The 13,064-nt window shown below is 41.0% G+C and overlaps 1 protein-coding gene across 2 annotated transcripts; it reads left to right on the forward strand.

The window, feature by feature from the left end:
* Nucleotides 1-3,553: 3,553 nt before the first annotated feature.
* F3 (coagulation factor III, tissue factor) lies at nt 3,554-11,061 on the forward strand. 2 transcript variants are annotated; one of them, XM_038414955.2, is made up of 6 exons: nt 3,554-4,024; nt 6,076-6,190; nt 7,620-7,804; nt 8,245-8,426; nt 8,567-8,726; nt 10,072-11,061. In XM_038414955.2, exons 1-6 carry the CDS (start codon nt 3,937-3,939, stop codon nt 10,218-10,220), a joined length of 879 nt encoding a protein of 292 aa, XP_038270883.1. In that variant the 5' UTR covers nt 3,554-3,936; the 3' UTR covers nt 10,221-11,061. The 2 variants fall into 2 exon arrangements, with proteins under 2 accessions (XP_038270883.1, XP_038270884.1); XM_038414956.2 differs by lacking the exon at nt 3,554-4,024 and adding an exon at nt 5,136-5,918.
* The last annotated feature ends 2,003 nt before the right edge of the window (nt 11,062-13,064 follow it).

Raw genomic sequence — 13,064 nt, forward strand, 5'->3', positions numbered from 1 at the left:
TAGAGGCAGAACTTGACCCAATACATTATCTATTGTAGCTATTGTAGAGTATCTGTGTCTATGGAAGGTGTCCCTAAACTCTGACTGCCAGAAGCTGGGACTGGATGAAAGGAGATGTATCACTCAATAAATTGCCCTGTTCTGTTCAATCCTTCTGAAGCCTCTGGCACTGGCCACTGTCGGAAGACAGGATACTGGTAAAGATGGATCATTGGTCTGACCCAGTATAGCCATTCTTATGCTCTTACTTTCCATTCCTTATAGCAAAACTGTAAGGAAATTTAAATGGAAATAAAACTTTAAGGGAGAGTAAAAACTTCACATAAATGGCTCTTTTCTGTAACCAAAGGAAAAAGATTTCTCCATATAAACGTCTCTTCAAATTAATACACAGACTGAAAAATGTACAAGGTCATAATCTTCTAATCAACAAATTTATTGCAGAAGACAATCTAATCCCACATATAAAATAAGAATATTTTACAGAGTTAAAGAATGCAAGCTTTCTGCTGGAAAAGTGCAGCTGCATAATGGGATACAATGTTGAAATTTAATCTAAAACTGTGAAGAAAAATGAGACTTTGTATGGATGGTGCTGATTATTAATTTTAAATTATAAGCTTTGTAAGCACCTTAAAATGAATTATGATGTAACACATGGAGTTGAATTAAGCTTGATCCTTTAATACGCATTTTTAAATTACAAAACAGAACTGACTGTTTAAAAGATTTTATGTGCTGAGCCTGCAAGTAAAAGGCAATTAAACCGAAATGTTTTGTAAACATATACAGACGCTGACGTCCTTTTTTTTCTCTCCTTCCTTTTGTCTCCTCTCTCTCTCCCACAGACTCCAAGCATTAGACTTTGTCAAATTCAATTTTGATTACAGAGGATGTCCGCTTCATACCATAAAATCTACATACCTTTTCTGATTTTATAGTATTTTCTATATATAGCTTTGCTGCTATTTTACATTTATTTGACACTTTTCAGATCACCAAATACATACAACAATACTGAAATGCCACAGGCAGAGGGGTCATTGCAAAATAGTGTAGGGTGGCACGCAGGAAGGAAAGTGCAACAGGATATCTAGTATCTGATACATGCGGCATAAAGAACTTCTGTTTTTAAGGCTGAGGGTTTTTTTTTAAAAAAAGTGAGGCCGAGAAGTGAGCAGTCTTAGTCAGAAAAAGAGATGGAGAAGTCAGGACAATATAGTGGGAGGATGGATAGGCTTGTAGTTAGGGCTCTTGACTGGGACTCAGAAGATTTGGGTCCAATGAGACACGGTTACAGACTTCCTACATGATTTTGCACACATTACTTATCTTCTCAGCGTCTCATCTGTAAAACTGGTATAATATGTTCCTTCTTTCCAGAGATATTATAAGACCAACTCCATAAACACTTGAGAAGTATTCAAATGCAATGGTGATGAGTGCTGTATAAATACATAAATATATAAAAAAGTAGAGGGACAGGGCGGAGAACATGGAATGGTCCATATCAGATTATCATCATGGGAAGGCAAGAGAGTTTACAAAGAAATGGGGATGCTGGAACAATTTGTATAGTGGGGGTGCTGAGAACCACTGAACCAAACCATGAACTCTGTAGATGGTGGAAACCCCTTCAAGCCAGGGGGTGCAGCAGGACCTTCAGCACCTCTAGTTCTAGCATCTATGTGCAGAAGACTTTCATCTTCAAAAGCTACAAGTTTCTAATTTGCTGAAAACAATTCCCCTAGTTTTTCTGATATCTTATATGAGCAGGAAATTATTTCCAATAGATGGCAATGGTACACATTCACAAATTCATCCCAAGTAGAATTGTGCAAACCCCTGTGCTTGATCTCATGCAAAACATTTTTTCCGGTTTTGCTTTGATGGGGTTTATACTTCCTGAATGTTTGAGTCTGGGGTTTGAATGGACCAAAAGCACAACTCAGCCCAATTCACAGTTTTACCTGATTTCAGATGTAAATTATGTAAACCAATTATTTGTGCATATGTCACCTATAACCACAAATCAACCCACATTCACTCAAGAAATTTGTCTAACCTGTCCAAAGTTTTGAATTTGTAATGACGCATAAAACTCAATTACCATCCTGGGATTTGTTCCAAAATTTCACACAGCTCTAATTAAAAGGGGCCAATACTGGGGCATAAAAAAAGAGTGGCAGATCTTTATATAGATACAGATATAAGCTACATGGATATATGGCAGGGGTGACCAAACTGTAGCCAGGGCCGGCTGTAGGCACCAGTTAAGCAAGCTGGTACCTGGGGCAGCGCAGCTGAAGGGGCGGCACTCCAGCTGTTCTTGGGATGGCACTCTGGTAGCAGCCCTGGCGGCAATTCGGCAGCAACTCTTCTGACTCAGGTCTCGCTGTCAGTAGCAATTCAGTGGCAGCTCCCTCCGATGTTCCTGTTCTCTCCAGGGGCAGCACGTATTTGGCAGGGGGTTTTTTGTTGTTTTTTGGGGAGGAGGTTTTGGCTGCTTGGGGTGGCAAAAAAAGTGGAACGTGCCCGAAAGCTTATGCTCTAATAAATTTGTTAGTCTCTAAGGTGCCACAAGTACTCCTTTTCTTTTTGCGAATACAGACTAACACGGCTGCTACTCTGAAACCCGTGCCCTGAGTGTAGCTCACAAGCTACATACTGTTAAAGTGCATCCGATGAAGTGAGCTGTAGCTCACGAAAGCTTATGCTCTAATAAATTTGTTAGTCTCTAAGGTGCCACGGGTACTCCTTTTCTTTTTGCGGATACTGTTAAAGTGTGGCTCGTGGAGCTCCCCACCCCAGCTCCCCACCCCAGCTCCACCTACCAGACTGGGGTGGTGGAGTAGGGGCTTCTGCCCAGTGTGGAGGGGGGTTCAGAGCTCTGTCAAGCACCTCCCGCAGGGCTAAAGACCTGAGCCCTGGCAGGTGCACCCCAGCCCTCGAACTTCTGACGATTGTCGTATGCAGCTCAGAGGGTCAGTAAGTTTGGCCACCCTGATACATGGTGCAGAAAGGTGTTTCTACCACCTTGGAATCCAGGTATTAAATAAAAGAAAGACCACTGCAGAAACAGGCCTGTTTGAATTAACTTCCTCCCCTCCCCTCTCCAGTTTGAGACCCTACACCTGCTCCAACCCCCAGGGGCATATGGCCCCAGAACTGGCCAGTATCAGATTCTTCCGAGGAAAGCGGAATCCAGAATTTCTTCCTCTACGGCCCCCATCCCCCCCCAGGATCAGCAGATGAACTGAGCCAGGATTTTGTGCCCCTCTCTAGAACTAAGGTGCTTGGGGCGGGGGGTGCCACCGAAGCACCGGCTACAGACTCCGGAGGTGCGATCCCAGCCTTCCTGGAGGCTGGTCCGGCTAGAGCAGGGGAAGGGGTCAGAGCAGCCGAGCTCCCCGGACGATGCTGCGCTCTCTTCCGCCAGGCTCGGAGGAAATGAAAAGCGGGGGGCAGGGTAGGGGAAGCGCCTGCCCCGGCTATCCCAGGAACTGGGGTTTCACTTCTCCGCCGGCCTCGACATTGCACCAATCTTAGCCGGAGAAGCCGCTCCCGCAGCTCAGCCCGCCGCCGCCGCCGCCGGGGTCCCCGCCTCGCTCGCTCGCTCGGTCCCCTGGCGCCAGGCACCTGGCCGAGGGGAGCGGCTCCGACTCCGCACCTCCGTGCGAGCGGCACAGCAGCCGACTCACCGCCAGTGACTCATCCCCGCCCCCCCCCCCCCGGCCTGCCCCGCGCGCCGCCCAGCCCCGTCTGCTCCGCTATAAATAGGGTCAGGCCGGCCTCCTTGGCAGACTTCCCTCGGGCGGCAGCCGCAGCCGCCACCATCACCAGGCTACAGGTACCTGCCTCGCCTCGCCTCGCTCGGGCCGGATCCCCGCTACTTTCTCCGCGGCCGAGGGCGCAGGACGCGGCGCGGCGCGACGGATGGCGAGCGCTTTGGCCGCCTTAGCGGCAGCCCGTGGCCGGGCGCTGCTCCTGGGCGCGCTGCTCTGCCAGCTGGGCCCCTGCTCAGGTGAGTGCCACTACCCCGGGGCTGCTCGCCCAGCGCCGCCAGGTGCCTTCGCGCCTCCCCTGCTCGGGGCTGCCTGCTAGGCTGGCTCGGGTCCCATGAGCTGCCTCCCCGCGGCTTGTTCCGCGAGCCGGCGCGGCGCGTGGGGCGCCTCGCGGGCCGGGCTGCCCGCCGCAGGGGCAAGGGGCGCGCGCGCACCACACACAGAGAGAGAGAGAGATGCGTGTGCGACGTGCCGCTTCCTGCGGGGGCGGGGCGGGGGGGGGGGGTTGGTGGTGTAACGCCTGGGGGACGGTGTCCGGCGTGGAGCCCGGGGAGGCCGACGGAGAAGTGCCGCTGCCCGAGGATAAAACAACCCAGGAACCCGCCCTGGGGGAGCGTCGCGTGGCGGCTCTGCTCCTTTGCTCGAAACCCCGTTCAACTTTTCTGTAGCTAAAAGGGGCGGGATCCTTCGGAATTCGCCGTCACCTCGCTTCTCTTACCCCCTGTGCTGGGGATGGTGGGAGTTGCGCACTTGGGGCCGGACGCCGCAAACGGACCCCATGCCTCCAGGAAGCAGCGGTGAAATCAACAGGGCTCGGCTGGAATCTGCCCAGGGGCGCACGAGGGCTTGCCCATTCCCCGTTGGTCTCCCTTTTTAATACAAAGTTGGCTTTTCAAAGTTAAGATTCCGCTTTAGAGGTGTTCATGGGCACGTTAGAGGGTGATCTTCCACGTTAACGTGTTTTAAATGCGGTGAGGTGAAGGAGAAGAGGCACTTAAACTTATTAATAATTATGTGCTGGTTACCGACCAACATTTTCCTTAGAATTATTTCGTTTATTTTCAATAGCGCCTGTTTGGACAGCTCTAATTTTTGGCTATATGTTAAAACAAAAAAAAATATCAATTGGGTAATATGCATATAAGCATATAGATTATAAAAAATATTCTAAAACAATTACTTCTATTTTATTAAAAAGAAAAGGAGTTCTTGTGGCACCTTAGAGACTAACACATTTATTTATGCAGCATCCGATGAAGCGAGCTGTAGCTCACAAAAGCTTATGCTCTAATAAATTTGTTAGTCTCTAAGGTGCCACAAGTCCTCCTTTTCTTTTTGCGAATACAGACTAACCCAAGGCTGCTACTCTGAAACCTTCTATTTTATTGTGGTTGTGTGGAATGTATGACACTTTAATGTACTACTCCCGTGCTTTGGCTAAGGTTGTATGTTTTTTACATACTTCTAGTTCTTTAAGGTGAATTTAGACTTCATTAATTTTGTGATTGGAAATGGTTGAAAATTAAGAAATTAATACTAGAGTAAACAATACAATATACATGCACTTATTTTTCTTAACTGATTTTTCTTTATGCACAGAACACTATAAACATGTTTACATAAGCATAACTATTTAACTGATTAGACACTTTTATAGAATGAAATTGTGCATTTATTTTAGCATGCAATTTGCTTGTCTGTGCTTTTTAAAAGAAGAATGCAAATATATGCAATTACTATGGCTGAGAATTCATCTGAATAAAAATCAGGAAATTCAATTATTGGATTCCACAGCAACTATAACTACAGATGAATTTTACCTATACTGCACAAGGCATCTATGAATGTCAAATGTGATGCAAAATCTCACATTTCCTTCAAGTCTTTGCAAACTCATTATAAAATGCTTGTGTTGGTTTAAACAGCAGAAGGAAACACTAGAAGCAAGCACAATTCTGAACTGTTCCTAGATGTATCAAATGGTCTTTCTGCACATTTGATTTGGTGGCCAGGGGAAACAACTATGCTGAATTACAGAAGATTCAGGTCACCGAGGGGAAGGAGAGGAACTGGAGGAACTTTCTTCCCACGTTCAGCATTAAAAAGGAATTTCCCATGGCAGAAGTAAAATGAGTATGATTTCTGTGAATTTTTTCTCAAAAACAGAATTTTACTATAACGACAGATACTTCCTTATAGAAATCTCACTTCTGCTAAATAGGGAATATAATAAATCTAGAGTGCTACAGTGTGACTCATCACAATTTTTTTTTTTTTTTTGTTTCTAAAGGTAATTCAGAACTGTCAACAGCAGTTAATATAACTTGGTCATCAATCAATTTCAAAACAATACTACAGTGGCAACCCAAGCCAACCAACTATGTCTATACAGTAGAAATATCTGAGTAAGTAGATATAATTGTAGTTATGAGTGCCTGGTGTACCCCGGCCCTTCTCTCCGTGCTCACTAGATGGTAGTGAATGTCAATTTTAAAAAGACATTTGTGACTGAGGGAGAAAAAAGTGTGGTCATGGTAGAATGTTTGAATATCTTGAACCTATGAATGTAATGCAGAGTCCAAATATGAGAACTTTTAGGAAAGTTATGATCTCTATTTTGAGTTTTGGTTGCTTCCAAGTTCTGGTATACCTGATTCTGGGCTCTAGAAATAAAATGTATGGATCTAGATCCTGGCTAGACAAAAAGGGACAAAGACACTTTTTTCCCTGATTGCAAATCTTTAAAAAAAAAATGCTTGTTTTAATTTATGAAAAATACATGAACTGCACCCCTCTTTGCCATTTAGACACCCAGAGAAGTTTGTCATTTTTTTTGCAGTTGATTACTTAATGTATCTGAACTGAAGTTTTTATTCCTGTATGACTAGTACTGATTCTGTTATTACATGGTTTTAATTATGCCCATACCCATATGCAGAATACTGTATCTAGCAAACAAGTGACAACATTAACTAGATTAGTTAATTTTCTCTTTTTTATAACTATGTATAGTGTCCATATCTGATTTTTCCCCCCCCCCCCCTTCCACATTCGCAGCACTGCATTCAAGATAGTTAGAGGTACTTTAGGACATATCTGGAAATGTATTATTGCTTTTGAATAAAATTTTCAAAGGCTCTAAGTAACTTAAGAGCCTAAGTCCCATTGTCTTTAGTCACTGAGGCATTGGTGAACATTTTACCTCTTTCTATATAGGTTGGGGGGGGGGGGGGGAGGAATGACCAGTGTCAAAATTATTCAGAGTGACAATTTCCTGTTAAATTTACAGACATGAAAATGTATGGTTTCAGAGTAGCAGCCGTTAGTCTGTAGTCACAAAAAGAAAAGGAGTACTTGTGGCACCTTAGAGACTAACTAATTTATTTGAGCATAAGTGTTCGTGATGAAGTGAGCTGTAGCTCACGAACGCTTATGCTCAAATAAATTAGTTAGTCTCTAAGGTGCCACAAGTACTCCTTTTCTTTTTATGAAAATATGTTATCAAATCAGTGCATACTGTGAAGAAAACATCTTTCCTTAATTATATATTGCATATTGGTTCACTGTGAGTTAAATTTTAGTTGCGTGGTTCAGCTTTTTAAACCATGAATCAAGCATGTTTGCATAGTATGGATTTTTCCACTCAACTTCACAGACTGGTTTACAGGTACAAGCATGTTGTATTCAGAAGACATTGTAAAAATTCTGAACTTTGACGATTACTAAAAACCATTTTATCCCAGGCATTGTATACCTTATGCATGAATGTATGCATGTGAATGAAACTATATTCAGAAAGTGTTATATCAATACTTCATTCTTGGTTCCTTCCAGAATCAACTCAAACTGGGAAAAAGTGTGCATCCACACAAAAGAAACAGAGTGTGACGTTACTGACAAACTGGAGAAGGTAAAAGACACCTATACTGCACACATAGTATCTGAAATGCTTTCAGGGACAGAAAAATTTGAGGAGCCATCTTATGCAATCTCCCCAAAATTCACACCTTACAATCAGAGTAAGTAGGATTGCCTAGTAATAGTCTGTTACATCACATCACCCCCATTAATTTAATGGGGCTTGGATTGAGCCTAGAATTTTTCTGTTTAGATTCTTGCTCTTGTGGTGTTTGACCACCTTTTAGCGGTTGCTGAAATCTTTCCCGCTGCAGGGGACTTCCTAAGACGTCATGCACTACTTTACGGTTAATACAGGATTTAAGTGGTGTCTAGAGCTTTGTGTGAGCCCCATGCACTGGGTTGAAATTTTATTAATATGCATTGACTGTGCCAGTCACTGTGTTACATGTGTTTAAACCTGGTAAAGTAGAGAGATTGTGTGGGAGTATTTTGTTTTGTTTTGAGATGGTAGTGGAGAATGTTGTGTGAAAAGGATATTTTGCCAATGTTTTTCCTATGCCTGGAATTAATTCTAAAAATGTTTTTGTGTGTGCATTAGCTACAATTGGGAGACCAAGGATTCAAACTTATGAACTAACTGATTCCAAGCTGAAAGTGTTGGTTGAAGATCCACTTACACCATACAGATTTCCCAATAAAAGCTTTAAAAGTATCAGAGATATTTTTAAAAATGACCTGGAATATACACTCTATTATTGGAAAGATCAAAGTACAGGAAAGGTAAGCCCTTATTTTCAACTACCTATACCTCTAATTTTATATGTTTTATAGTTACAAAACTTCTATGCTATTAAGAGCTAAAAATTTTATAAAGAATGTCTTGAAAGTGTTTGTTTTTTTTTTTTTTCCTTTATATATAGAAAGAGGCAACGACAAAAAGTAATCAATTTGAAATAAGCATTGACAAAGGGAAGAACTACTGCTTCTATGTACAGGCAATTATTCTCTCTCACAGAGAGAGCCGCAAAAGTCAAGAGAGCAAGGTGACTTGTACCAACCATGAGAGAAATGTTTTGGATGGTAAGTATCTGGTGAAACAAGTAAATAGACTATTTTTCTTGCTGTCTCTTGCATTCCAACAAAAAAATTTCCCTCTCATATAGAAAACCCATGAGAAGAAATCTCCCATGAGGTAATCATCACTGAGATTTCTACCATATCACAAAATTGCTATTGACTACAGTGGGAGCAACGCTGAGTGCTTTTGAACAACCCACCTTTGTCCACCATTCACAATTACCTGTTAACTTAAAAAAATGTTTTTCCTCTTTGCGGGGCCCTCATTGATGACTTTTCACTGAGATTTCAAATTGCCTCATCAATGGGCCTATATTTTTCTTGTTTCCCTTTGATAAATACTAGTTTACATATAATGAAATTTTTCCCAACTAGTGGCCCAGTAGTGAGGGCTTACATGATGAAGCCTTTAGATATGCGTGCCAGCAAACTATGTAAGACTTAACGGTCAGTAGGAGCTGTGCATATATTTGAATGAGGCTAACTCCTGCTTTTTTCCTGTGCTCTAGTCATTTTCTCAAGTGCAGGTGATCTTTTAAGGTTTACTGTCCTTCAAGTTGTAGCTCTCATAATCCTAACTGTTTTCCCCAAATTGTGTACATTAAAAATGAGTCCAACCAGGCAAATATATAAGCTCTTTATCAAACAATGAAGAGGTCAGTGAGGGAATGACACTGGGAAGGAGACTTATCCATTGTGCCCTTTGATAGTCATTGCTTTGTGGGGAGTGTTTTTGGGGGTGTGTATGTGTGTAGGGCTGGTTTGTTGTTGTGGGTTTTTATTTTTTTGTTAAAGCATTATTCTTCACTGGTATCAATACAAACACTTTACTGAAAACGTATCAGGTTGTAAATCAGTGCTCTCAGCTCCGCCTTATGCTCCCTCTTCTTTCCCAATAGGGAAAGAATCTCTGTATTTTATATTAATAAGCAGAAACCTTTCCTTCTCCCAAAACCTCATTGTCCTCTCTCCACCATCCAAAAATTAAAACATTCCCTCAATATAGAATTTTCAATGTGATATCACAAAATATTTGAGTTCAGTAAACTTTGTCCAAACTGTTTATGTTAGTTTAAAACCCTAGAATAAGTTTGTTAGCGTACAAAACTGTTGCACAAGCATAACATTTATGGCTATAACTGAGGGCCTGATCCTTTGAGATCAGGAAGGGTCTGGCTTCAAGGGGACCTGAATGGTCTTCACACCTCATGGGAGGTATTCAGTATTTTTGTAGGACTGGGACCCATGTTAATTATGACGTTAAGGTAAAGCAAATTACTACTATATAAAATCTGTATGCAAAGATGAGCTATTAATTCTTTGTTTGCTTTTTCTCCTCCCCAACCAGAGTATGGAACTGAAGCGTTTATTATCATAGCAGCTGTAGCCATTGCAATCCTCATTACAATCATTGGCTTGTCTGTGACCCTGTATAAATGCAAGAACAAAACAAAAGCTGCAAAGGAAAAAGAAACCGTGCCACTTAATGATATTTAGGAAAAACACAAGAAGTGCCTTTTGTTACTATTTCAAATGCTGCTGCATTCCCAGACAGAAAAGCTTATGGTACTTGAGAGGAAAAAACTACTGTCTCTAAATATTATTAGCCTTTACTTAAATGTAAAGGAACACTTCCTGTTTCTGTGAAACATTTTGTGTTTTTTATATTTAAAGCAAAAAACACTACTTTTTAAACCCTATTTTGTTTTAATTTTAACAATGTTAAACTGACGAAATGTTAGCTCACAAATATGAAAACACTACTATTCCTTCTGCACTTCATGGAGAAGTCAATTTTTAAATTGGTTATTCTGTATATCAGTTGATATAAGTTATCAAAACTAAATAAATGACTGTCTATATGACATCCTAACAAGTTCACTTGTGAGGAAGTGAGAGTACCATATCAAAAACTAACATTCAAAACCATAATACAACGGATCCAAACTTCTAACAATCAATATAGAGACAGAATTACCTGTTTAAACTTTAAAATATACTTTAGACAACTCCAGGTGCTAAACTGAGTAATTTGCAATTCATTTGAATCAATAGGTAATTAATTTCCTGCACATACTCAATAGGAAGAAGAATTTAGCACTTATTTTATACTGATGATTAAACACTTGAGAGATCACTATTTTATTTTTATAATGGGATGTCTATATAAATGAACTACTTGGGTGATGTGATTTGGAGGTACCTCATACTACTACAGTTTCTAATATATTTATGATTTTTATAAATGGGAATTTTTATATTGGTGATATTTGTATATATTGTGTTAACTTATTTAATATAATTTCTTACTGAAATAAAGGTGAATGGAAAAACAAGACTCATTATTGCAGAGCAATGTTTATTCTAGAAATACATGTTTAACTTTATCTAAGAAATATGTGGAGCAGAACTTTTTGAAAGTTCTCTTTTTGAAACTTGGGTCCCAGATTATTATTTTATAAAACAGAACACCCAGTCAACTACCCCGTAGAGGGGGAAAACACCATGTAAAAAGACACAACTCTTGAACTAGACAAAAAGTCATGAAGTGTCCTAGGTTGCTCTTACTTTTGTATTAATTCCTGAGTAATCCCACTTCATATGTTACTAGTGTAGCCTGGCTTGCTGTATCATCTCTTAGAGATTTAAAAATATATACTGTAGTTATGTTTGACAGCTGCAGAGCACTAATCTCAAAGCATTTTAACTGTTCTAAGGAACAATCCTATTGAATTTATTAGGGAATGAATACCATCTTGAAGAATTTTTATACCAATCTATAGTAGGCATGTCCCATTCCATTACATTCTATAAACATTTAGAGCAATTTATATAGAATTTTATTAGTATAATCTCTCTATTGCATTCTACAGGACTTGCTATAAGAGAAGGTAAAGTACTGTAAATAGCTGTATGCCTGTTCTACAGATGAGGTAGCTGAGTCCCTGAGATGTTTCATAACTGGGCTAAGGCAACATAGCAACCTAGTGGAGCCAGGAATAAAACCCAGTTTTCTTAGCTCTGACTCCTGTACTCTATCCCAGTGGTGCGCAAACTAAGGGGATATATAATCAGCATTCACCCTTCAAGTGGTTTGCAGAAAAACGTAGCTTCCAGAATTTCATCCTCCTAGGAATACCTGACAAACACAGTAAGTTGATCCAAATTCTTTTCTTGACACTCTTTATGGCATCATAATCTGTGCACTGCTAATTAGATTGCGCATGCACCAGACTTGAAGGTCACACCAGGAAGATGGAGGGGAAACACAGATATGAGAAAAGGAGTACTTGTGGCCCCTTAGAGACTAACAAATTTATTTGAGCATAAGCTTTCGTGAGCTATGAGCTGTAGCTCACGAAAGCTTATGCTCTAATAAATTTGTTAGTCTCTAAGGGGCCACAAGTACTCCTTTTCTTTTTGTGAATACAGACTAACACGGCTGCTACTCTGAAACAGAGATGAGACTTCATTCAGTTTAGTGTTAGAGCATCTGACTCATTTGAGAGGTCCTGGGCTCTGAACTCTTACATATGTTGACGGTTTATTGCCTTTTAACATTGCCTTAGATGCCTTAAAATTAATGAGAATCAAAATTAATTTTAAAGGCATAGTAGACCTACTGTAGTTATGAAACTTACCAAATTGTTGAAAATAAGCCAGCCTATGCTTTTATTTGTATGTTTTGTTTTTTAAAAGGGCAAAAGGCCAAAGTTTCTTCATACCCCTCCCCCCGGGAAGTCACCCCCCAGTTTGCACACCACTGGTGTAGACAAAGCCTGCGGCAATCATCAATGGAGGAGGGTGGAGAATGTCAAATCCCTAAATGCATCTTCAAGGTGTGCAGGGAGGACTAGAAGACAAGGCCTTGAGATCACTGATGTGTTGGGCAGAGGATGTAAAAAGAGGAGGGGTCCCTGAACCACAAAGGCCTGTGTTACCACACACCTGGCACACCTCTAGCCAGCCCTAACACTGCACCATTTTTAATCAGAAAAATTATCTAGAGAATCCTTCAGGAAGGATAAGGACACATCGATTTTGCTTACTCTCCTTCAGCTATCACTGGCCTCCCGGTCTTCTGTATATATTTCCTTAGGCAATTAGTAATGCAACAAGGTCTTTATCGTGATGCCCACTAATGTCTCGGGTTTATTAAAATAATTTTTGGTTTTAAATCCTCTCAAAATTATGTTCTAGCATTGTGTGTGATCATTTAAGAAAGAGGAATTCAATATTTCTATACAACAGAGAAACAAACTTGCATACTACCTTAATGACGACATGTACTTGAATTAAGTGCTAAATATAATCAATGTAACATATCACACTGACGTCTAC

Source organism: Dermochelys coriacea, chromosome 8, assembly GCF_009764565.3.
Source record: "Dermochelys coriacea isolate rDerCor1 chromosome 8, rDerCor1.pri.v4, whole genome shotgun sequence".
In the NCBI taxonomy this organism is placed as follows: domain Eukaryota; kingdom Metazoa; phylum Chordata; order Testudines; family Dermochelyidae; genus Dermochelys; species Dermochelys coriacea.

What these genes read in the sequence shown, in the direction of transcription:
- F3 (XM_038414955.2), top strand. Translation starts at nt 3,937, where the DNA reads ATGGCGAGCGCTTTGGCCGCCTTAGCGGCAGCCCGTGGCCGGGCGCTG. An exon ending in TATACAGTAGAAATATCTGA is followed by an intron (nt 6,191 to 7,619) that starts GTAAGTAGATAT and finishes GGTTCCTTCCAG; the next exon opens with AATCAACTCAAACTGGGAAA. An exon ending in AAGATCAAAGTACAGGAAAG is followed by an intron (nt 8,427 to 8,566) that starts GTAAGCCCTTAT and finishes CTTTATATATAG; the next exon opens with AAAGAGGCAACGACAAAAAG.